At 33.8% G+C, this 26,891-nt stretch overlaps 1 protein-coding gene across 3 annotated transcripts; it reads right to left on the minus strand.

The window, feature by feature from the left end:
* Window positions 1–2,694: 2,694 nt before the first annotated feature.
* On the minus strand, window positions 2,695–24,408 carry LOC115954879 (ribonuclease 3-like protein 2). 3 transcript variants are annotated; one of them, XM_031072852.1, is made up of 6 exons: window positions 24,310–24,408; window positions 23,927–23,998; window positions 21,874–22,111; window positions 21,183–21,240; window positions 3,789–4,459; window positions 2,695–3,004 (listed from the first exon to the last, which is right to left on the minus strand). In XM_031072852.1, exons 4-6 carry the CDS (start codon window positions 21,213–21,215, stop codon window positions 2,845–2,847), a joined length of 864 nt encoding a protein of 287 aa, XP_030928712.1. In that variant the 5' UTR covers window positions 21,216–21,240; window positions 21,874–22,111; window positions 23,927–23,998; window positions 24,310–24,408; the 3' UTR covers window positions 2,695–2,844. The 3 variants fall into 3 exon arrangements, with proteins under 3 accessions (XP_030928712.1, XP_030928711.1, XP_030928713.1); XM_031072851.1 differs by having other exon boundaries at window positions 21,874–22,180; XM_031072853.1 differs by lacking the exons at window positions 23,927–23,998; window positions 24,310–24,408 and having other exon boundaries at window positions 3,789–4,168; window positions 4,310–4,459; window positions 21,874–22,714.
* Between the last annotated feature and the right edge of the window lie 2,483 nt (window positions 24,409–26,891).

Below are 26,891 nucleotides of genomic sequence, written 5' to 3' on the forward strand. Positions count from 1 at the left end.
TGCCCTGGTCAGCCTTGGCAAATAACACCACATCATCTGCAAACATAAGGTGGGAGAAGAACAAGCCTCCCTGTGAAGATTTCACTGGGTTCCAAAGCTTTTGGCTGCACTTCTCCTCTATCAAATGACCAAGATACTCCATGCATAAAATGAAGAGATATGGAGACAAGGGGTCCCCTTGTCTAATTCCTCTCGAAGGGAAAAAGGGATCTAGACTTCCACCATTAAACAAAACAAACGATGAAACCGAGCACACACAACTCATAATAAGCTCAATTAACTCTTGAGGCAGATTAATCTCCATAAGCCTCTCTCGAATAAAACTCCATTCGAGCTTATCATAGGCCTTTTCAAGATCTAATTTAATTGCCATGTACCCCACTGCACTGTTTTTCCTACTGATCGAGTGAATTACTTCTTGGACAATGATAGCATTATCTATTCCTTTCCTGCCAAGAACAAACGCTGATTGGAGAGGAGAGACAAGCTTCTCTAAATAAGGCCTTAGACGGCCTACAATAATCTTCGTGACAATTTTATAAACTGTGTTACAGAGACTAATAGGTCTGTAATTCCCAAGAGTTTCAAGCCCTTGGATTTTTGGAATAAGCACAATATGAGTCCGATTCAGATACTCTGGCATTTTCCTAGTGGCGAAAATCTGCTTAATTTCCCTGATCACCGATTCACCCACAGTTGGCCAAAATAATTGAAAAAAACCCGCATGAAGCCCATCCAGGCCAGGGGCTTTGTTCGCTTTCATCGACCATAACCCCGCTTTTATCTCTTCATTCGTCACCCTGGACCATAAACTATCTCTTTCCTCATTATTCAAACAAGCCTGCCCTGATTGGATAGGCCTTGCCGACCACTTAGAAGTATTGTGGGAAGAAGAATAAATATCACAAAACCCCCTACGAATAAAATCCATCACCTCCGCCTCATTCATTATCCATTCCCCCACATTATTTTTTATAGCAGTGATCCAGTTCCTATTTCTCCTCACTAAAGTAGATACATGGTAGAAGGCCGTGTTACGATCCCCTTGCACCATCCAATTCAGCCGAGATTTGAGAGCCCACAAGTCGTGTTCTTGATTAAGAATTTCTTCCAACTCTTGATTCAGATTTCTTTCAAGCTCTAATAAATAGCTCGAAGGCCTAATAGCAATAATCCTTTGAAGCCCATTTAAGCGAGCTCTAATCCTATTCTTCTTAGAAAAAATGTTGCCAAATTGATTCCTGTTCCATATAGTAGCATTAGTAGCAAATGTCTGAATAGCTTCATGAAGTTGAGTAGGCTGCCTCCAGGCTTGAGACACAACCTTTGGAAAAGATAAATCCGAAAGCCAATATCTCTGGAATTTGAAAGGACGGTCAAGGTGTATTCTTCTTTGAGGCATTGTTTCTAGGAGTACTGGGCAATGATCGGAGTGACATCTGGTGAGGTGCGTTACTCTAGCTTCCGGGTAGATTCTATACCAGTCCGGATTGACAAAAAATTTGTCAATCCTTTCCTGTATAAGGTCCTGAATTTCCCGGCCATTAGTCCAAGTAAATCTCGGACTAGAGAATCCTAAATCCACCATATTGCATTTATCTAAACACTCCTTGAAAGCCAAGGCTCGATTAACATTGACTGCTTTACCACCAAACTTATCCGCACTAGTAAGAGGCTCATTAAAATCTCCCGTAATGACCCAAGGCATTTTATGAAGATCAGCTATATTAGAAAGATTATTCCAAAAAATGAAAAGGTCCTTTTCTCCTCACTTCTTTTAGTATATTGTGCAATTTATGGGTCATCTTTTTACTGAGATGATTGAGTCCTCTTGTGAATAGTCCACCAAGCATAGAAGGGTTATTCCCCACCTTTGCTTGTAGAACAACATGGAAATATTTTGCTATTAGACTATCAAAGTGGGAGCTTATGCATGTATGTGTATCTTGAAAACTCCATCTAAAGATTTTAAACCAATTGCAATCATTTAGTTATTTTAATAATGTTCGTTACCCAATATCTATTTTCTTGCACTTTTTCTGAGATAAAATAAATCAAATCTTGAACTTTTAGTTCCAAAGCAAGCATGATTCAAGCAATGGAGCCATTAAAACTTTGATAAATTACTACTGTTTCATTTTATTTTATAATAGAACATGTTCAAATGTTATATCATTTTTGCCTAAAATACAAATCACCTATGAATGGTGCTAAATCACCTGTGGGCGTAGGAGAAAGGGGTTAGCCTTTATTTATTTTTTATTTTTGGTGGTAAGGGTGTGTATCAAATTTGTTAGCATCTTGAGATGGCAGAAAAGATTTGAGATTGAGTGTTTATTTTGGAGAGTTTATTTAGAAAATGGTGGATAATTTACATAATGTTACTTACTATTGCATGGGTTCGTATAGGATAGCATTTCCACTTGCAGTCCCAACTCTTAAATTCCCTGACTTGCATGCTACTAAGAAACATAGTAAATTCTCAAATATTACCAGTTAGAAGGGAAAGTAGTCGGCATCAAAGCAATATCTTTTCACGTAAAGAAGTTTAGAAAACAATGCTCGACAAATAGATCATTTGTGCAAAAACAACATAAAAGCTGAACCAAAGATTACAACTGACACAATTTTAAACACATATTTATTTAGGAATTTATAAATATCCATTTATTATTGACACCTGATAGACATGTAATCGTTAAAATTGACATGGAAAAATTATTGTGCTCCATGTGGCTTTGTTTGTCCAAGACTCCAAATCATCTGAATAAATACAACACACATCAATCTTTATAAGTTCAGCAATCATGACACATGGTAGAAGATTAGGTGAGGCTTCTACTTTTATATTTTATTAGACTCTAATAAGGCACGGATAATACATGAAGCAGCAGAATTTTTTGCTTCCTTTTTTCCTAACTTTTCTTCTCCCTCAATAGTCAAACCACCATCTATAGGTATTTGAACAGAACAGACATATTTCTGACCCTCTTCCTTCTCAATCCTGTAAGTTATAGCAAACATACATTTCGATTCAATATCTTACAAGATAGATAGGAAAGTGAGAATTTGAAAAAGAGTGGTGTTTATTACACACATTTAAACTACACAGATCGTGACTTTTTAATTTTTATGCAGTTTGAGTATGTGTGTGAGAGTGTGTCTAATAGAGTGTGAATTAATTTTTACCCTTTGAAAAAATGGTATATATATAGAAAAAACAGTGAATACATAAAAAGAAGAAAGACATGAATATTTTATATCCAGAGTCGGTGGTTTGACAAAAAACACAATAAAGGTGCGAGTGCCCACAAGTTAATAGAACAAACTAAGTAGCCTACTAGTTCATCTTTACTTCACATGCCACATGGCCAGTTTGGATGGAGGGGTTCCAATAGAGATTAGTATTCATGCTTCCAATTATTGCAAAGCTATTATTCTAGCTCCTCATAACATTCCATGCTATCTTTATAAAAGTTCCGAATATATTATGGGAGAGAGAGAGATAGAGATAGGGAAAGATAATACAGAAAGCTTAATTGTGATTGAACTCACAAAACTAAGGGAAATGACTTTTACACACACCAGCACAGATGCATGTTTTGAACTTAAACCCTCATGATGATTTCAGTTTAAAATGTATGTGTTAGTTTGTGTATTGATGATTTCAGTTAAAAACGTGTGTAATAAACACCCTCCAAACTAATAGGCTCGTCATCAAATAATTCAAAGTACACATTATATTTATATATAAAATTCTCCATTGCTCATGATTAAGAAGCTCATACCTGTAAATAGGTGTAGGCCACCTTTTCTTCTGACAAACCTCATTTAACTTTTGCTTTGCTAATTCGATCTCAAATGACTTATTGAGCCCAAAAGAAAAATCTAACCTCCCAATGTTAGTGAGCATAGATTTCGATAACTCGAACAATGCTTGCTTTGCTGCATTAAGCTTTGCAATGTCCTTAGATTGATCAGAAGAACCTGAGGCAATAGACACACCATGGACATATACAGTAGCAATATGCTTTGCCCCTTCCCTCCATGGCTTAATGTAAACTTCCCTCCCCTGCTTTTGACACTGTTCATTCAATGTCGTAATAGGGTGGGGTTGTTGTTGCAAGACTTTAGGTGTGACAATAGGTTCCAAGAGATCCCTAAAGATCTTCAAATATAAAACAACCAATGATGAATTCAATATCAAGAGAGAGAGAGAGGGAGAGAGAGAGACTAAATGTCCAAAACAAGAAAAAGAAAAAAGACAAATCATTTTTGCTTGATAAGAAAAGAGAAGTAAGATGCGCACCCTCCATAATTCTTCCAGGTCGAATTTGAGATCAAAATATATAGCTGCTGCCAAAGACTCTACGATGTCAGCAAGAATCTTTGGGGCTTTAATTGATCCATGTAAAACGATGTCGTCTTCCTCATTGACTTCATCAGCAAACTCGCCAATCTATAGAATTAACAATTTGCCTAAATCTTTGTTCAAATTCTAAAAAAATTTTAATCAAAGATAAGTCCAAAATTATATATGCATGGATCCACACCAAAATAGTTAATTATAAGGGAAAATCTTGTAAAACACATTGTAAAGTTACATTTTCAAATTATAATAACATAGTGCGTGCATTTATATACATTGTGTATAACAAGCATAGCTCTAATTATAAACTCTTAAAAGCATAATATCATATCATATCATATGTAATGTTTATTTGCATTCAAAGGGTGCCTTCGATTCATAAATTCACTAGAAAAATTAATTAAAGTCACAATTTTAATTACTTTTTGGAGTGTGTAAAATTGTGTAAAACAGTTTGTGTATAACAAGGTCAACCTCTTTAAAAAGTATTGATTGTGTACTTCCATCATTTTGCTCATAAATTTATTGCACAACACCTCAATCTTTCAATCTGCCACGTTGTAAACACTATGCAACTTAAACAGTGTGTGGATAAACTTTTGTAAAGAGAAATTATATGTTCACAATATTTTCACAAAATTTTTACAAAAAATCTTAAGTGGCAGGTTATTACAGGTTGTTATTATTGGGGCAAAAAAGTAATCTTAGTGTGTGGTTCAAATTTGAACCAATAACAACTAACCACCTATAATTTGTTGTAAAAATGTTGTTGACGTAGCATCTCTATTTTTGTAAATTTTTTAGGGACAAATATCACAAATTTTTAAGCCAATGATCTCTAGCTCAAGGTGCACTTCCTTCTCTCACAAAGGTAGAGTGTTTGTTTATTATTATTATTAGGAAAAATTTTTTTTTTTTAAATTCAATAAAATTGGAACAATGAATCTAAAGATACAAGATTATTCACAATTGTTGATGTAGTCTATTGTAATTAGTATATAATAAAATGATGTTAATGGTACATGGATCCATGTAAAAGCAACGTTGCTCCAATCACAACTTACTACCTTAATAAATTGTGTAAAAGATTGTGAATAAATTTGTCTCTAACATTGCTCTAAAATAATTACAACTTGCAGGACTTGATACTTACTTGGACCAAATCTCTCACATTCTCTCTCTTTAGCCTTTTACTCTTGTTGAGTAAAAACTTTAATGTTAAACCCCGACCAATAAATTTAAAATAATATGCCAAATTATCAAACAAAAAAGAAAAAAAAAAGATAATAACATTAAGAATAATAATACAAAATGTAACTAACGAACAAATAATTAAAGAAAAAAAGACTTACCCTACGGTGTTTTCTGTACAAGTTATGCTTGCAATATAAATAATGTAGTAGACAATTGCAAACATTCAGAATAATATACCAAAAAGCATTAACCCTAAGAAAAAAAAAAGAAAAAAAATTAACAAGTAATTACTTGTCAATTTTAATCAAGGCAGTTGCCCAAATTAAGCTGTGCCTACCCATGCAATGAGCAGATGTAAATTCCAAAAGAGGGAGTGTGAAGATTGAGACAAATTCTCTATGTAGCAATTTTTGGTGGGGTCAACAAAGGGAAGAGAATCGCACTAATTGGGTGAAATGGAGCAAGATCATGGGATCTAGAGACATTCATACTTTGAATTTGGCATTGCTAGCTAAACAGTGTTGGCAATTACTCACAACACCAAATAATTTCGTAGCACAAATTTTAAAAGCTAGCTAGATAGATCAAAAACTAGGATCAGCTGGAAGACTACTGGAAAGACAAATGGCTTCCCACACCTACCTACTACTTACAGAGTCATACCCCCAAAGCCTCCTAATACTACTTTCTAGTTGGTAACACATGCACATGTACATGAACACTAGTGTAAATATTAAACGAATAATTGTAAAAGAAGAAAAAGAAAAGAAAGGAAAGTGAGAAACTTTTGTTAGACCTCATGAAGAAGAGAGTCATCAAGATTATTGTTGTGCCTGATGTAGTGGTGGAGGCCGTGGCGGACGGCGACCCGCGCGAGTTTGTCGTTTCTGACATTGGCGGAGCGTAGGTTTGTGAGCTCTCCTGGGCCGAGACTAGGGTGTTCCAGGTACAAGTATTTACTCACGGCCAGTCCCAGCACCACGTCGCCTACGAACTCAAGCCGCTGGTACGACCTAAGCGACTCGCGGTTGTTGTTGTTGTTGTTTTTGTGGTAGGCGGGGTTTGTGAGTGCCTCTTCTAGGAGCTTCTTGTCCTTAAACTTGTAGGAGAGTATTTTTTGGATTTTTTTAGAAAATAACTATAAAATCTAAACAATATCATTAGTTAGCAAACGTTTCAAACTATTTTGGTTTCTAACAATTCGAGTTTATTGGAGTCGATTTGTGGGTTGTAAAATCGAGTTTAGGATACTCGATTTCCCTTTTTTGCAGTGAATGACGTGGGAAATAGGCGTACAGAAATCGAGTTAAATAAACTCGATTTCCATGCATACAAACCGAGTCCAATACACTCGGTTTTTACACATAGAAATCGAGTCCATTGGACTCGATTTCTGTGTATAAAAAACGAATCTATTAGACTCGGTTTGTATGTATAAAAACCGAGTCTAATAGACTCGGTTTTTTTACACAGAACTCTCAACAAAACTCTCAAAAAAACTCTCATTCAAAACAGTTTCAAAAAAACTCAGTCCTCCCACACTAACACACTTACAGTACTCTAAAAAAAAACTCTTTAGTTCAAAAAACTCTCTCATTCCCTCCCACACTGACAGTGCATCACTCAAAAAACTCAGTCTCTCTCTCTCTCTCTCACTCTCAGTCCTCTTCAGCTCCGTCCTTCTCCATCGCCGTTCCGTCGCACTCATCCCTCTCTTCAGCTCCGTCCTTCTCCGTCGCCGTCGGCCCTCCATCTCGCTCCGGTCTCTCACTTTCCGTCGCCGTCGCCGTCATAGAAACGTCGCCTTCGCCATCAGCGTCTCCGTCACCGTCGCCGTCCCAACAAACCGCAGGGTATCATTCTCATTTGATCTCTTCTTTTTGGGTTTTTATATCATTGTATGATTTTTGCTTATTTTCTGTTTCTTATATGTTCTTTTATTTTTTTTATTTTTTGGGTGTAATGTGAATTGAGTTATTAATGGGTTTTTGGATTTTTATTTTTATAAAATGTTTATTATTATTAATATTATATATTTCTGTGATTTGAATTGAGTATGACTATGCACAAGTTATGCTTACCAGTAAATAGGTACTAACATTGATTGTTGGGATGACATGAGTTCTTATTTATTGAATTGCTGTTTGAACCTAGGGGTTTTTATCATGTGGCCTTTTCAATGAACTTTTAACTCTTCACCATCTTGTGTGAAGTTGCCATAATCACGATATATGTTCCTTCCTAGTAAATAAATTGCTCTGATAGTTTTTTCTTGTCATGACTAGCATCTAACTGGGTCTAACGTATTTGTAGAAATATAGGAGGCAACTCTCCTGTTTAATATGACCTACACTTGAATAAAAACATCTCTTTAATCTTGGTTTTCTGTTAGGCATTGAACGAGAGGGTAGGGATTTTCTTTATACATATGTACATATGTAAAGAATCTATTGATAGATTTCTCATCATTTGGAAATTAAAAAATTACGTTATTAACTGCTCATACAAGTGTAAATGGACTTTGCCATTAATGCTCCTCTTTCCAATTAATCGTTTTAGTTCTCAAATCAGCATATTTCTTCATTTTTGGCAGTTCCACATATATCATGATGCTTTAACTTTCATTAAATGTCTTATTCCTTTTTTTATATTGTTTTATGGTCTTTTGGTTTTATGGTCTTTGTTTCACAACTAGTGACGCCATTCCTGTATTTATAGTCTCTTTCTTATTGAACATAATTTTTTTTTTTGTGTAATTGTTTTGGCTGCTTTGTGCTTTTTGTATGTAGTCTTTTTTTTCAATAAAATTATTCTTATAAAAAAAAGGCTCTCCTAAATATTACAATATGAAATTCATCATATATATTAAAATGTCTGTCTAGAAATTTATTTTCCTTTCTTCCTTCTTTATATAAGCATAGAAATGATGTTCATCCATATATATACATATTTGAGGTGCTAATTGCATTTTATACCTTGCAGGAATAGGCTTGAAAAGGCTTCACAACATAAGCTTTTAGAGAAGGTAGTTGCATAGTGATATTGCAGGTAATGATTCTACTATGTTGCTGCATTTCAAATCTTGGCTGCCATGTTTGCTTTGTTACCTTTGTTCATTTGCTTTACTATACATTGCTGTTATTGAAGATTTTTTATTTATTTATTTATTTTTTTTTTGTCCTGGTATTTAAATTTTGCATTATATTGTCTTATTTTTAACATCTGGTTCTTCACTTCTTCTGCATAGTTTTCACATGAATCTACACAGGCAATGCTGCAATGTTGAAATGATTTTATGATTTCTTACATTATGTTTGGTAGGATGAAGTGTAGAAATGAGATTTTTCGTACCTACTTGTGTTGGGGTGGTAGGGTAAAGGCTTTGTTCACCATTGTACCCTGGTTTGGATGTTTTGTTGTGAGTTCAGACAATCAATTTTAGAAAGTCTTTTAAGAACCCACCCCACAAACTCCTCCCCCCTTTTTAATTTTTTTAGATCTTTTATGTAGCACGTAACTGTAGGGTCCATTTGGTAGGAGGGAAAATAGTAAGGCCAACTATGTGGGTAGCCCAAATTAATCAACGCGGATATGATTTTCCTTCATTCTTTTTGTCACCTTTTGTAAAACTTCATTGTAGCCCAAATTAATTTTATGAGTAAAGAGGACCATCTGCTTGTTGTCAAAATAAACTGAATCATTTTCTTGTTCATCACTTTCCTTGCCAATTTAACATGTGATTATATTACTCTTGACTCCCTAAACTTCGTGCAGTATGGCTGCTGTTCCTGCTCAGCTCCCTGATGAGTTTGGTCCTGGGCCCACTGACGATTCGGTGTTAAGGTTTATAAAAACACATCGAGCGTGCGCTGTTTGGGAAGGCAAGGTAAAAATTAAAACCGACCACCTGCTGAATATTCTCTTCTTATCCTTTTACATTATGTTGATTTTTTTTTCTTCCCATTTCTGAAATTCTAAGTGTCAATGGTATTACTAGCTTTCAATGCATGGTCATGCGCATTAGTTGGGTTAAGTTAGATTGGTTGACTGTTAGTGTGGGTGTACATGAACAAAGCAATCCTAGGTTCATAAGAGTTATTTTTGTTTGAAGCAATGTGACCTGTGATAATTTTATTGTTGCTTGGCAAGAAGTTGTTCAGGTTGTGGTTGTTGCAGTAATTTTTATTGTTATTATTGAGAACACTAGCCTTTGCCTCTAGTTTCTTTTACTTTCCTCTATTTAGGTTGTTTATTTTCCATATCATGTCAAACGGATATGATCCTTAGGTTCCAAAAGCAAAACATAGAAGTTTATATTTAGGAATCCATTTGGAATTACAACTTGTGTAACAAACCTAGCTTAATGAATCATATTGAAGACAAGCTTTTGTCATAAATCAAATAAAATCCTTAAGGACCCTTTTCACTTGAGTTTCTTACTTGCATTAAAATACTTAGTTAAGTAAATTCAAGGGTTGGACAACAACAGAGCTTAAGGGAAAACAAACACAAATCAGCAACTATGACAACGAAATACAACCAAATTCCAAGATAGTTACTTAAAGCTTCTTAAATTAATGAAATAGCTTTAAGAAGCCTTTTGACTTTTCCTGGTTTAGAGGCAGCAATAGGCTGGTCGCATGGGAAACCTTTCATTACTAGACAAATGTATAAAATGCATTGCATCCTTTTATTTTTCTCCCGTTGTTGCTTTTTTTTTTTGTTTTTATTTTTTCTTTTTGGGGTTGATATTTTAAGGTCCCTTCATAACTGCTTTATTTTTGTTTTTTGGGATCAATAACTACAATCATATATACAAAGGTTATGGCATATTGCATCTCATCACCATAGTTCTATCATGTGCAGGATCCAGGGCCACTGAAATGCCGCGGTCGTAATGACGAGTTCCGAAAACGACGCCGGATAGTGGTGGATGATCGTATCGTCGACATTGTGAAGAGAGTTGGATTAGAGGGGCTGTATAGGACCCCAAGTAGAGAGATTGATCATAACCTGATCACGGCCTTCGTTGAGCGATGGCGGCCTGAAACCCACACCTTCCACCTGCCACATGGTGAGACAACGATCACATTACAAGATGTGGAGGTTCTTTTCGGGATTCCAATCGATGGTGAGGCAATTGTTGGAACAACTGACTTGACATGGAAAGATGAATGTCAGAGCCTGCTTGGAATTGCTACTAATGACACCACGCTTAAAGGACAAAGGATCCAAATAAAGAAGCTACTAGAAAAAATTGACGAAGGGTTGCCCGATGATGCAACAGAGGTGGTTGTGCATCAATATGCACGGTGTTATATCCTAGCACTCTTGGCAGACACAATTTTCGCCGACAAGTCTGGTGATAGGGTGCATACGATGTGGTTGCAGATGCTGAGGGACCTTCGGAATTCACCTCAGTACAGTTGGGGGAGCGCTTGCCTTGCATGGCTGTACAGAGAGTTATGCAGGGCAACCGACAGAGGTGCTAGTCAGATTGGTGGGGCCTTGTTGCTAGTTCAGTATTGGGCATGGGTCAGATTCCCTTTTTTGTGCCCAAGGATGGACCTCCCACTAGATGGTGCATATGGCCCACCATTTGCACCTTCTCCATTGTCTATTAAGTAAGTCTCTTCCTTGACCGATTCTCTCTATTGGAAATAGATCCATAATTTTAAACACATTGTTAGACATAGAAAATAAAATTTTAACCTTGATATTCTTCAAATTGTGACTCATTAATAGGATTTTTATTTATGTTTTTTATATATCGTTTGACAACCACGGAGGTCATATGTTATGATTGATGTATAATATAAGTTTTATTAATTTTTAGCTCCACCACTAATCATATGTTTAGATAATCATTTATTAGTATAATCTTAGTGGTATGTACTGTTAAATTTATGATTGTCCATCATTTATTGTTGTTGATTACTTCATATTCTCAATTCCAAGTATTGACTCCCTCTTTCGCAATTGTAGGACTGTGTAGGTTGTGAACACCTTGAATAGCCCCGCCGAAATCTGTCTGGTCCGATACCGTCAGCTTTTAGATTGTATGCATCCAAAGCAGGTACCAACATTGTGTTTATTCTATTGTTTATGACTATTGTATTTATAAATGTAAAAGAGCTCATAGATATGGAACATTGCATAATGTGCTGCCCTTTGATTTGACTATTTTAGGTGGTGTGGCAACCATATGAAGCTGAATTAGCCCACCTGCCTGCGTTTTGTGTCGCCGGAAGGGATGTATGGACGGCGAGGGTACCGCTTGTATGTTTCTGGCTAGTAGAGAAACATACACCGGACCGTGTTGTTCATCAGTTCGGGATGGTACAAGAACCCCCCCCATATGTTGATACTGACGAAGCCCTTCATGCCATAGATCTGAAGGGGAAGATGGAGGTGAATTGGAGGGACAGACATTATGGCCATATCCGAGTATGGAATACTCGAGCACGATCTCTATGTCCTGGAGCACGACTAGAGGGTGATATGTCGCCTGCTCATCCATACTTCGATTGGTATGATAGGGTGACTTGGAGGTTCGTCGACCACACTTCGGCTTCACTTATTATTATGGTAATTGCTTCGACCTTTCTTTTCAATTTTTGTTGCGTATCAGGAACTTTAGTATGATGTACTAATTGTATTTATTTACTTTCAGGTTGCCAGTCACAAGAAGTTGTTGAGACTTTATACAGTAGGCAGTCCTGAGTACAAGAATATTTCAGCTATACTTAAGACAGTGGAACGCCTTCACCATATAACTGCTCGACTTCCGTTGGAAGATATCGATGGGGCAAATCCAGAAGCGCCAGAAGATACTGGACGACCAAGCACGAGCTCAACTCGTGCCAGCCATAGCCATGGTCAGCGTGCTGCATCCCATCAGGTTGTCAGTAGGGCAGATCTCCCTCCACCCCCTGTCAAAGTCGCCATCGTCAATCCTCTCTTCATACTCATCTCTATCCTCACCATCTTCCCCAGAATAGTCTTCGTCTTCATCTTCATCTTCAACTACTGGAACTGTAGAGGATTCATTTCGATGTGTACAAAATTGATCTTCATATCTATTTCTGTGAGAGACCGCGTCCCCGGCCCGTTTTTATAGGATGTTAGGCCAAACCCATGTGAATGGGTGGAGTCGTGTTATTGCCTCTCAAAATAGAGGTTCGACTAGTTATATTTTTCCCTTTAGATTAAGGGTTTTACAATGGAGTCGCCACTTATTTAATTATTGGAAAAATAAGAAAACCATGAATGAAAAATTCCTCATTTTATTAATTTGAAATTGAATTTACATTGATCATAGGAAAATTACATGGCTTTGGTCCTAGATACAATCTAAGATAAAGTACATGGCTTTATTTCCTAGTTACAATTTAAAAATAAAAAATTATATGGATAAGCATTTGATCTATTAACTCTTGATCTGAGCTCGGAGGCTATGTTACAAGGTAGGAAGGTGTTAGGCACCCACCTTGCCCGGTGAAACCGGTCTTCTAGACTATGGTGGCCAACATTCATATCACATCATCCAATATGTCAATCAATTTGTATGTTGAATTTGATGTGTGTGCATGTGATAAACCCTAATTCAATTTATTAAGTATGACATTTGGATTGAAAAATAAACTCTAGTGAATGTGTGTGGATAGTGATAACCTAGATTTAAGGATTTGAAAGAATTACTAAACAAATATGTTTTTCATATTTTTTATGTGGATTTAAGATTAATCTAGTGATGAACATGTAATGAACAACTAAGAACATGTGAAGAACACATAAGAACATTCAAACATATTCAAGGGATCATGCTTTAATCTTAAATTCTCATCATGGCAATATAAACAAACAGTTAGGGAATGAGATTATACCTTCATGCAAGATCCATATAATGGAGGAGGGGATTCTTGATGGAGGTTCTAAGGGTGGAGGAAAAGAAGAGTTAGGAGAGGGAGAGTAAGTCTCACTCAATATCTTGAGTCTCAGGAAGACCAAGATATGACAAGACTACTCAACTTCACTAGAACTCAGGAGAAGAGAAGAGAGGGGGAATTTTTTTGTTGTCTTGGAATGAAGGAGAGGGGGGTTTATATAGTAGTGGTGGAGGAAATATGAATGGAAGGCCATTTAATGAGAGTTGACAAGGAATCATGAACCTAGACCTCATTTTAGCCTTTAGGGAAATCTGGTGCATTAAATGAAAATATTGGTGGGAGTGAGGAGCAAGCCAAAATTCGGTTTTCCCGTAGCTACTATCACAGCCTATAAAGCCAACTTTGAAAAATCATATCTGCCTCAATTCTGATCGGAATTGTCTTATTCTTGTGCTCAAATTGAAGCCCTGGATGTCTAGTTTCTGGGAAAAATAACCCCGTTCACAGATTCAAAATATTATGAGAGATATCAATGAAATGATAAGCAGAGGTCATTTGTTAGAAAATGGTTTCAGCATAATTAACATTAATAGGTCCCCAAATTAGCTCCCAATTAACATTAAATGGCTCCAATCACTCCCATTTCAGACTTAATTGGCTCTAAAATTACTCTAATTAGAAGATAATTGCACAAATTACTCATTGAATAATTAATGTTTAACTATCTAGTTAATTAGGTGTATGGAACTCTACCATAAAATGTAGTCCTAACCAATCAAATTATGACACTTCATCGATCTCAAATTGATTATATTTATAACCAATTGAAATCAATTGTTCATAATCACATATAGTCAGACTCAATTTGTAATAGTGTATCACAGCCATTAAAACTTGATTTGATGATAACTTTCAATCTAATGGTCCGATTAGGGCTCATGACCAGTCGATTTGATCGTTACAACATCAAGATTATTTTGGTGAAATGAGATTAAAGATCTAATGACTAGAATCAAGATGCATATTTCCAATGTGAAATTACCCTTTTACCCTTCATGTGAGGTTAAATACGGGTTGCAAAATAGGATGTCAACAATTTCCAGGTTCGCTCTCAATTGTTACTGGTGTCTCTTGAAAAGGGGGTGTATAGCCTCCCAATGTGGTGCATTGATCATCTAGGACTGCAAACTGTAGAGATGTAGTTGTTTGTACAATTTCGTCCTCTACGCCGACTTCTGTACGAGACTCCAAAGTGACGTATAACTCAAAATCTGCTGCTTGTTTCCATTTGTCCATCTTACTAAACATGAATTTCACATGTTTGTCCTCTGTTATCGCCATATATCTGTAATTAATGCATTGATTGAGGACTTCATATGGAGAACGGAAAGTAATATGTATGTCATGCAAAGCAGGGTTCACTTGCAACTCTTCCATAATTTTTACTTTCAGCTCATTCAGGGTCTTTAGCTTACGGCGTATCATCATATAGTAGCACTGGATACCCGGACCTTGAAATGAGACTCCATCATAAGGGTTGGCATTGCTAAGGGGTCCACCGTAGTATATATTTATATAGATCATTGTCAACCTATAGATCATCAAGTGCAATTGTGTTAGTGACAAATTTATAACGCTTAATCAACATCAATCACAAAACTTTGCGTATGAAATGCCAACAATACTAACCTCAACCAAATTTGCATATACTCACCTTTAGTAATCTTACAAAAATAGTCATTACCAATTTCATATTCTTTAAAAATTCTAAATCATTCTAGGGGCATGACTTTCAAAACTCATTCAAATAAGTTATGATGAACAAAAATATTATATACCAACTAGTTATCCATTGAAATCTCTGTTACAAATCTTAAACAAATATATCTTGAAATAATTTATGGTAAAAAGACTACTATCTTAGGTATCAAACTCATAATCTATTTCATATCCATGAGAAAGACCTAAAAGTACTAAATATTCCTAACAATTGATCACAATATTTAGTACTAAATATTCCCAATAATTAATCACAATATTAATTTTTTTTTTAACTTAGCATATTATCACAATATTTACACTAACAAACAAAACAAATATTCCCATATGTTGTAATAACATAATAATCACAATATTTGGTACTAAATATTCCCAATAATCACAATATTTGTAGTTATTTTCTAAAAAAATCCCTAATGACTCCATTCTTTTTGCTAATATCTAATCCCCTAAAATCCTAAAGGGCTATGGAAATGGACAGCGTTTGCTCTCTTTCTATTTTTAAAGTCTGCTCCTTTTTTCCTAACTTGGAATGTTACAAATGGTAACAACACCAAATATTGGTAAATTTTTCACAAACTATACGTGCTCGTGCTGCACCATCCTTACACATTCATTCATGGTCATGGTCATGGTCATGGTCATGACCATTTCATGTTACAATTTTACTGTTGCAACTTCCTTAAAAAAAATAAAAAATAATTGGATTTATAAGATTTTGAGCTTCGAACCTTTAGCCAAAAAAGTTTTATATATTCTCTTAAATGAATAAATAAAAATAAAAAGGAAAAAATTGCATATCTAGAGTACTCAAATTTTCACATAATAATCACAATATTTGGTACTAAATATTCCCAATAATCACAATATTAACTTTCTTAAAAAAAAACTTAGCAAATAATTTAATCACAATATTCACACTAACAAAAAAATAAAAATAAAATTTCCCCAATATGTTGTAATTTAATCAAAATATTTACACTAACAAAAAAAAATTCCCCAATATGTTGTAATTTAATCACAATTATTTACTAAATATTCCCAACAATTAATCATTAAATTACTACTCATTATAGATATTTTTTCTTAAGTAGATTCATGATCTTATATAAATGTGTCATAACATTAATTTAAAAAAAAAAAAATAGCAAATAATCACAATATACTAACAAATAAATTAATCAGACTATTTGCACTAACAAATAAGAAAAACAAAACATTTCCTAATATGTTCTAAATTTTTCTTTAAAAAAAATCTAGCAAATAATCACAATATTGTAAAAATATTACCTGAGAATGTTGTGTGATGAGTGTTCTGTGAGTGAGTTGAATATAGAGACTGAGTTGAAGAGCTGAATATAGAGAGTGTTCAACAGAGAGCTGAATATAGAGACTGAGTTTCTGATATGGAAGACATATTCACAATACAGAGAACTTATTCCCACGGCAAGAGGGACAGGTCCAGCTGGGACCCACAGACACGTGGAGGGCTAGGGACTGAAGCTGCTGTGGGGGAACTGTGATGCCCACGTGATGTTGCTGCTGTGGGATGGGAGTGCTGCTGTTGGATGGGAGTGCTGCTGTTTGATGGAACTGATGCTGGCAGTTTATAAAAGGAAATCGAGTCCAAAGGACTCGGTTCCTAAGCCTGAAAAACGAGTTCGTTGAACTCGGTTTCAAAGAGTAGAAACCGAGTCCAATGGACTCGATTTCCAGGCTTTGAAACCGAGTGCAAGGGACTCGGTTTCCATGCTTTAAAACCGAGTCTTTTGGACTCGTTTTCCAGGCTTAGAAGTCGAGTTCTTTCAACTCGATTTCTCGCAATAATAAAATAAAAAACCCAGGAAATCGTCCCCTCTGAACTCGAGTTGTTATATTCCAAATTAGTTTCAAACGTTTCCTAACTAATGAAATAGTTTGGGTTTTGTAGTTATTTTCTGAAAAATCTTGTATTTTTTCCACGGCTTTTATGTTGGTTTCTTCTTCTTTGTGAAGTTTTTTTATTTTAGAAATACAAGACTTTATTAAAAAAGCAAAGCCTAACCAGAAACAGAAACCAAGCACCAGACTTGGAGGAGGTGGAGGTACCTGAGAATCCATATACACAATTCCTAAATGACCAACTTGCTAATTCATGGGAGTGAATTGATGAAGGTTTTAGTGCTTTTATTGTATTATTGTACATTGTCTTGGCATATGAAACTTTAGTCCAAAGTATGCCCCTTTCTATTGGTTAAGGTCGACAGCACTAAAGTTAGAAAAAGCAATCCTTCGCCATTGCTTTATGAAGCCAATATTTAATTGGTAATACGTGTAAAACAAAAGATGCTACTCACTGTAGTTATCTATATCACTCGTATCAGTTTAGGTAAACTTCTGTAAATTTATATTGTTATTACAATAATCATGTAAATATACATAGTTATTATTTACAAACAAATATATTTTTTAATACTTCTTTACTAATATACACAAAGAGATGATTTGAGAGAGTAATAAACCATTGATAAAAAATAATATTTTAATGAAATGTTATAGTGTAAAATAGAATAAATCTAATGTGAATGTTTTTTAAAAGTAGTTGCGTAAAATAGAAAAAGTAAGTTCTTATAATAAAATAGACAATAAATTTTTTTTTTTGGCACACTGCAATGACTATTACACACTTCTTATTACACAAAAAGCTATGTGTAAAGTTTATTTAAATTAAAATTATGATTTTAAGTTACGATTTTAGTTTTAAAAATTATTGCACATATTACTTTGAGTGCAACTGCTTGTGTGCACTAGTTATTTCTCTTTTATTATTATTGTTATTTTTTTTTAGAATCTTCCTTTATAGTTATCTAGTACAACTCTCTCCACCCCTTTTTTTCCCGAATGGTACAATTGCCTTCTTATTATTATTATTATTTTACAAAAACAACAGATTAGTTATTCAATACTTAAAATTTATTACTGAATTGCAAATTACATCTTCTAATTTTACCTAAAATTTAATCCAATTCTCTAACTTTAATAGTTTTTAGTTACTCAAGGTAGTCCTTTTGTTAAAACTACTCTGTTAGTCACATAAAATACAAGGACATTTTGGTATTTTTAAGTTTAATAAATTAAAAAATCCAAAATAATTAATAAAAAAATATTTTCTAAAAAAAAGGTTAAAATTTTTTTATTAAATATTTAGACATCTTTACCCTCATCTATTTCTCAACAACCAAACAACAAGAAGAAAAGAAAAGAAAAAAGAGTCACTTTTCCATTTAACCAAAATCCAACATCCTTAAAACAATATCTTTCTCAGCATCCTTGGAACAATATTTCCAAAAAATAAAAAATGAAAACCCATCATTTCATCAGCAACTTTACTATAATTTTAGTGTTTATCTAGGAGCAGCTTATCTAGTTTTTTGCTGAAAGTATATTAAAATATATTTGTATCTTGAAAAAAATTAAAAAAATGAAAAAATGCGAAAAAAGTGAGGTTTTAAAAAACTGTACATAAAATCTAAAAGCTAAAAGCTAAAACTTAACGCTAGGTTGGTTCTAGCTTTTTTGGCTTTTGCACAAAAACGAACCGCATCATTATAAGATTCGTTCAATCAATATCATAGCTTATAGATCAAACTTTAATAAAGCCAAGAAAAGTGAGCTAGCATTTTCACTTGGTTAGGTATGTTTAGGAAGAGAAATGAATTGGAGAGAGAGAGAGAGAGAGAGAGAGAGAGAGGATTTGAAGGACGAGTGGAAGATTTTGAGGGAAATTGTTTTGTGTTCGATAACATAGTCAACTGGTTCTAAACTTTAGATTGAGAGTGAGACATTAATAAAAAAAGTGAATCGTTAGTTTTTTTTTTTAAAATAATTTAAGCAGCTTAAAAAGCAACGACAGAGCTAGAAATTTATCTTTGGGATCAAACATAAAATTAGACAACTATTTTATAAATTACCATCTTTCAAATCTAATAAACTACAAACAAATACATGTTATATTATTTTATCTATAAATTAAATAATAAAAAATAGTATATTTTAATTAGGTACATTTATATTTTATAATGTTATATGATATATTGAAATAAATGTACTACATATGATAACTGATGTGTGAAAAGTCAAATGAAAAAAATAAGAAAAAAATAGAAAAGTATCTGGTAAAGTGGAATGGGGTCTACACACTACATTGCTTAACTTTCATGGCTACACACTACTTTTTGTAAAAAGAAAGAAAAGAAAGAGAGTAACTTGTAGACCTACGGCGGTGCCTTCAATCCTTTTGTTACTGTAGCCTACAAGTGTTAAAATTATAGATTTTTTTACATTTTATTTGTTGAGATAATTTTTTAAAATAACTCTGTGGGTTCATCTTAATATGCTAAATGTCTAATTATTGTAGTAATTTTTTGACATTTATTATCACTAATTGGATTGTGTCCCATTTAAATGAAAGTTATATGTAATGCCATTTTAGAATTTCTTATATATGTTATCTAGGGTATGGGGGGCTAAAATGATAACTGTTCTTTAAAATTTTTTAATTTGGTTAGTATAACTCCAATATATATGTATGTATGTATATATTTACACTTTTTTTTTTCCAAAAGTTTTTTGGGGCCCTTTGGTGCCAACTTTGCTCTGCCATTTAAAAGTACCAAAATGCTCTCAGTTGGTACCATGTCCATTCAAAGCATGAAAATTGCATTCAGGTTTACAAATCATAGCTACCCATAAAGCTCAATTAAAAATCACACAATAGACTAAAAACTAACCTTCTCCACAAGACAAGTTCAAAAAAAAATATTTAAAAAGATTATTTCATGGGTCTAAATTATTTGATTTGCTTTTCTTTTCTTTTTTTTTCTTTTTTTCCTCGTGAATATTGAATAACTTCACTTTTTTGTTGTTGATACCAAAATAAGGACAGTAGGATTACAAAGCCAAAGTGATATTTGCCATTTGTAAGCTACGTGCTAACCTATTAGCTAGTACAAAAAAAGAGGGAAAAATGCAGCTATAGGCTATAGCTGTGTTTTTATAGCCGTGTTTCCAAACACGGCTTATACGGTGAGGCTATAGCCCTTTGTGGGGACTTAGAGCTGCGTTTCTAAAAACGTGGCTCTTGATCGTTGAATAGCTGCGTTTATTTAGTACTATAGTCGCGTTTTTCCACGGACCTATAGCTGCGTTTTGTAGAAAACGCGGCTATAGGCCCGGTTTGGGTTTTAGAAACGCGGCTACAGCCTCCCACAGTATAGTGCAATACTTTCATTGCCATTTTTTGTTCCTCAGTATCATCTTCCTTTACAAACATAACTCATATTATAAACAATGAGTCACAAACATTATTGTCCCCATTTTGAATTTAGATCCCTAAGAAAATAAATCATCAACTAACAAGAAATTATGCAAAGATAACTATAAATACACACATGCGAGCACTGGTATGGGCCAATGGGACCGCCACTGAGGGGTAAACCTAGGATGCCTACATACCCCCACTGAGCAGGCCTCAAAAAAAAAAAAAAGTAAATCACAAAATGCCTTAACTAGGAGTTGAATCAAAGACTTCTAGGTTTACAGTTATCCAGGCACTCTCCCTTATTGCTGAGGCATCCTAGGTGGGGGCAAAGTGAAAAGACCTTTCCTCATTGGTAAGCTATACACATCTCGTGAGTCTTGATCTCACTACCTTACCCTCCATCCCATTAATGAGGGAGGAGCATGTGTCATTTGAGCTAAAACTCATTAGCTCTAGCCCAGTGTTAGAATTATCACTCATATCATATAAGCAATAAATTGCTTCAAACTTAGACTACATTACTGGTACCTGTCCCCCCAATCATTCCTTGTTCACGAAATGTAACAACATGCCACTAATAGAATAATCACAGCACAAGAAACAATACAATTGGCTTGGTTCATAACGGACAAGACAAAAACAGAAGACTAACCTTCATCAGCAAAATTGGAGTCAAAGACAACATTTGTAAGATGCTGCTTCAGGAAAACCTACACAATGAAGATGATAAAAATAAGATGATGGAAATTTATGCAGAAGCTTATAAAATCATAAATGAAAAGACTATCTACAATCCCTGCATGAGAATATTTTTCTATTAACTGCCATTGTCATTACGTCTCTAACTTAACCCTATTGGGATTCTAATTTCTAATTATAGTTCAGTCTGAATTTGGACAGCACACTAATCACACATCAAAACTTAAGTACTGAAAGCAAACAGAAAATAGTGCATAATGCTTCTGTAAGCAGTTTTTTTTTATATAAAAATTTTATTTTTGGAAAAAAACCGGTATTATCATCATGCATAATGTAGCACCCCGCCATGTTGATAAAAACTAAAAAGAATGAAGACAACTAAATACCATTGTTCAATAGAAGTCGGTAGATTAAATAACTAATATTTAAGAGCTAAAGCATCTGACAATCTGGCCCAAGAAAATTACACACTCCAATAAGATTAACCAATACTGCCTATTCAAAATAATATAATAAAATTCCACACTCCAATTACTTCCAAATTGGAATACCATTTCCTTATACTCACACAAAAACTAAATTAAAAAAACTTTGAAGATGGAAATTTACAGAAGCGGGAAATAAATGATTTTTGGAATAGCTACCTCTTAAACGAAGAGGCTGATTGACTAAATGGGTGACTTCCATGTAATTAATGTGGGTGTTCAAGATGGCCATTTCTTGAGAGATAGTGAACAACTTGTACTTTTTTGATGGGTTTGACCACCCTTGGATGCATGTTGTAGACTTTGACCCTATCTGGGCTGCTCTCTCTTTCTCTGCCTCTTCTGCTGGATTGAACCTCTGTATTCTTCTTCTTCTTACTTCTTCCTCTCTTCTAGCCTAGGTGGTTGCAAAAAGTAATACAAACACAAAACTCTGCTTTTGAATTTACTACTACTACAACTACTACTGCACAAGAAACAATAGTGACAAAGAGAGGTATATATATAAGGAGAGAGAGAGAGAGAGAGAGAGAGAAAGAAGGTCTCCTCAAAAGGCGTAGATTGGGTAATGTTCACTAGCCCAAAGCAGTTGGCTAAAAAATTTAGGCCTAGAGACAGCCAAATTTGTGTAAAATTAACATACAAATCCTAACCATAGGATTAAAAATAAAAGAATCAAAGAATATATGGAAGAGAAAGAAATGACCAACCCTTAACACATGAGAAGCATATTAGAACAATGCAATCATAATTAAGTTTAGGACAATGCAATGTTGTGTTTGACTGTTGGCCTGGTCTAACAACACCTTCTGAAATAAAAGTTGAAGAAATGAAGCCAAAATTTGTGTAAAATAGGTCATTCCACAACACTAGAGTAGAGGAAATAGTATTAAAATTAAAAAATTTCTGTTAGTAGATTCCTTATTGTTTCTATAGTATTGAAAGCCAAAACCTGAATTTTTCTATAAGGAAAACATTAGTAGATTTTTATCTGGATGAACTAGCCTGAAATCTGTCAGCCACTTGAGAGTCGTTTGGATTTTTATCTGGATGAACTTGCCTAGCCTACACCAGAAAATTAGCAGCTCACTATATGATCTAAGAGGCGGAAAAAAACTACTAAATGAAATGCCAAAAAGGAAAATACAAGAAAGTCCTCCCCCATAATTTATATGATATTTAAAGAAACAAATACAAGGCACTATCTCAAACCTTCTTACACAAATGAGTAACAGCATCATCTCTCCATTACATGGGGGAAAAAAAATAGATCCAGCAGGGGTGGGCACGTATCCTTGCATTTAACAATTTTATTTTATTTTTTATAATAAATTACAAAAGTAAATTATGTCTATTCGTATACCAGCAGTGACTATCCTTACATTTAACATTTAAAAAAGCTTTATAACATCAAGTTTACCATCATTCCAAATACAGTCCAAAATGCAATTACACCAAAACATCTAAGGTGAGAAAATTGGTCTTCACCAGGGTGGATTGCTAAGATCAAGTAAAATAAAAGCCCATCAATATTCAGTGGAACTCTTAAAAGGCATGGACACAGGACACGACAAGTTATGAAAAATTAGAGGACAACAAGGTGGGAATACAACAATAAATTACTTATCTTTAAGAATAAAGTTTTCAAATAAAAAATAAATATCAATGTCTTTAAAAAGATATCTAAAACCAAAGATAATTTTTTTGCCCTCCCAACGAAGGATAGGCATACATGAGGACAAGCCAATGGTTTTGGAGTGTCATCCTTTTTAACCAAAATTCAAGAGTGATTAAATTGGTCTATAAAAGGACAGTAAAGAATGGCTTTCAAAGTACTAGTTTTGGATACAATATGAAGAAAAGATGCCTAAAAGATTTTGTATGTGACGGTGAAACCAATATGACATTTCAAATTCTCATAATTATAAAAAGAGAGAGCAAAGAGACAGACAAAAAGATACTTAAACATAAAGGAAAGTTTGGCAAACGACAAATTTGAGATACCCAAATTCTAAAACCAGAATAAGGGGATGATGATGCAAACTAATTTTAACAACTCAATCTTAAAAAAGACAGACCCAATTTGAGTTTGAATTACAAGAAAAGAAAAAAAAAAAAAATCATTTACTACAACAGAAAAGACAGAACATTAAAAAAAATAATAAAAAAAACAAAAAAAGAAAACCTTAGAACTCAAAACTCAGATACAAACCTGGAGGCATATTTCACAGGTGGTGTTGCCCTTCTCGTTACACCACCTCTGTATACAATCCCTGTGTGCTAACTGAAAACAAGAAAACAAAAGAAAGATGAAATTTTGTTGTGGAAAACAAATTGAAAAGCAAGATTAAAACACAAAAGTCTAAAGAGGAATCTACGAAAATATATAAAAAATCTTAGTTGGCAGATTACTAAAATAGCCCTTGTAGATGTTATAGAATAGTATCAACACAGTGAGCACACAAAACAATGAGGGAAAATTTGGAAATAAGAAATTATAGTGTGAAAACCCTAAATGTGAGAAGAAGAGTCAGATCGATTAGTACACAGCAAATGAAGAATGTGAAACGACGGCATATTTTCGTAAGTAAGTACCTGGAGAAAACGATGGCATATTTTCGTAAGGTAATGTCAAATGTTAAGATTGCATCACCGTTTCTTTTTATTCTTTCTTCTCTTTCTCTGTCTCTGTCTCTGTCTCTGTCTTTGTCTTTCTTTGTTTTTTTTGTTTTTGTTTTTGTTTTTTGTTTTTTTTTGCATTTTTGCCTGCAATTGCAATGCTTAATTGTCGTTGACTAATTTTCTTGGGCATTGTTTTTCCACCACTCTTCTAGCATTTTTTTTTTTAATAAAAATTTCATGAAAAATGGTTGACTATCAATGTCTCTCTTAACTTTTTTATTGGGTTCTCATAAAGAAAGGTTTATGGGTGGACAAACTAAGAGCCTGTTTGGGTAAGCTTTTTTCATCACTCAATTTTCGTCACTCAATTTCCATCACTCATCACTCATCACTTATTTGGCAACATCATTTTTATATTCATCACTCAATTTTTTCACACTATTCATGGGTCCCACACCTGTCAGCCAGTACAAATTTTTTTTTTTTAGTACCCAACTCACTGAAGCTAATATATATATATATATATATATATAACGAACAGCCAACCCAGGAAAAGAAAAGAAAAAAAAAAAAAACAACGCCAACCCAAAAAAAAAAAAAAAAAAACTGAACGGCCAACCCAGGAAAAGAAAAAAAAAAAAAAAAACAGCCAACGCCAACCTAGAAAAAAAAAAAAAAAAAAAAAAAGAACAACGCCAACACACAAAGAAAAAAAAAAAACTGAACGGCCAACCCAGGAAAAGAAAAAAAAACAAAAAAAAACAGCCAACGCCAACCCACAAAAAAAAAAAAAAAAAAATGAACGGCCAACCCAGGAAAAAAAAAAAAAAGTCAAAAGGTGGTCAAAAGTTACGGCTGTAGGTCTCCTATGTGTATTTAATTACAATATTGCCATTGAGTTATGGAAACAGAGTTATTGTTTGCCAAACAAACTTTTTATTATGGGTCCCACCATTTTTGAGTTATAAGTTATGGAAACAGAGAATTGAGTTATCAAAAAACTCAATCCAAACAGCCTCTAATGCTCGCTACTCTTCTAGCTTGAGTGTGTGTGTATGTATGTGCGTTTTTTTGAGTAAATTTCATGAGAAATGAATGATTGACTATTCAATGTCTCTCTGAACTTTTTTTTATTGGGTCTCATAAAAAAAAGTTTATTGGGTAATCTAATAGGTGTGGGCATGGCTTAAGATAATTTAGACGTAAGCTTGTATAAAAAAAAATATTGAATTCTAACAAAAATGTTAAGTATATTAATTTCATGTGTATATAAGTTAACAAATATATATATATATATAATTGTGGTGATCCAAAAATGGTATAACAGTAATAGTATTGTCTAATATTGAAATATTTCATTTCCCTCACTAAACCGAAATGACTTTGGGTACAAGATTGACAAACTCAATATCTATTTATGTTTTCGTAGGATTTAATATTTCCTATTTGCTTTTTGAAAGTTATGATTTGAAAAAAAAATATTTAAAAGATAAATCTCTATATTTATTTGGATTATTTTAGTCAAATTTCAAGTTTACTAATTTAATATATTTATCTATATTTTAAATAATTATTGAATTAATTATGAATGTTATCACGGTTTAATCCCAGTTTGATCTCAAAAACTTTGAACATCTCTCTTTTTTGATTTTTTGAATAGTTCAAATTTCAAAATCATGATCATATTCTCAATTATGTTTACAATCCACCATGGCCAGTGATTTTTTTCCTTCCAAAAAAGTTGAATCTCTTTGCTGGCATTAGGGATGATCATCTTGGTGTAGCCCAACTCCTTCGCTTTGATTATTGCCTCTCTCACTTCACTACTACAAGTTTGGCCACTGCCCCCTCCTTCCTTGGTACATTTTTTTGGTGTAGCCCAATTAACTTCACTTTATTTTAGAGAGAGAGACAAAGAGAAGAGTTAAATTTTTTGTCCATCTACCGCTCCTTCCTCATGATTTTAGTGAAGAGCTTAGATCCCTAAAATTCTTAATATAATTCTATCATATAGTTTTTGACATCATATTTATCAATTTTAAAATAAGTAAATATGATTTTACTATGTTTTTAATATTTAATAGTTCAACTATTATCTTTTGACGTTTCCAACAGAAACGTTTATATATGGTTCAAATCTCTTTGTCTCATTGTATCTATTGCCAAATGTCTTTGTATCTTGCTACCAAAGATTTTATAATTCAAATGATACATCCTAATGGAAACATCTATAATTTAAATCCCCACACCTCCAATTACTGAATTATAAAAAAATCCTATAATTAAAAAAATATTTAAACAAATATTGACTATTATGGTTTTGGCATTCATTCAGAAAGAAGATTACATGAAATGATTGGATATTGGGTAATGCAAAAGTAAATGATGGAAGTTGAAATTTATTTTTCTTTTTAAGTAAAAGCCATAGGTTTTTTTTTTTTTTTTAACCCCAATATTCAAGTATTTGTTTTTTTAGAACCAAGATTCAAATCAGGTTGAATGTTCTTTAAGGGTCAAATATTTTTATCGACTCAAAAAGAAATACCAATGATTTG

This window comes from Quercus lobata, chromosome 8 (genome assembly GCF_001633185.2).
Source record: "Quercus lobata isolate SW786 chromosome 8, ValleyOak3.0 Primary Assembly, whole genome shotgun sequence".
NCBI lineage: Eukaryota > Viridiplantae > Streptophyta > Magnoliopsida > Fagales > Fagaceae > Quercus > Quercus lobata.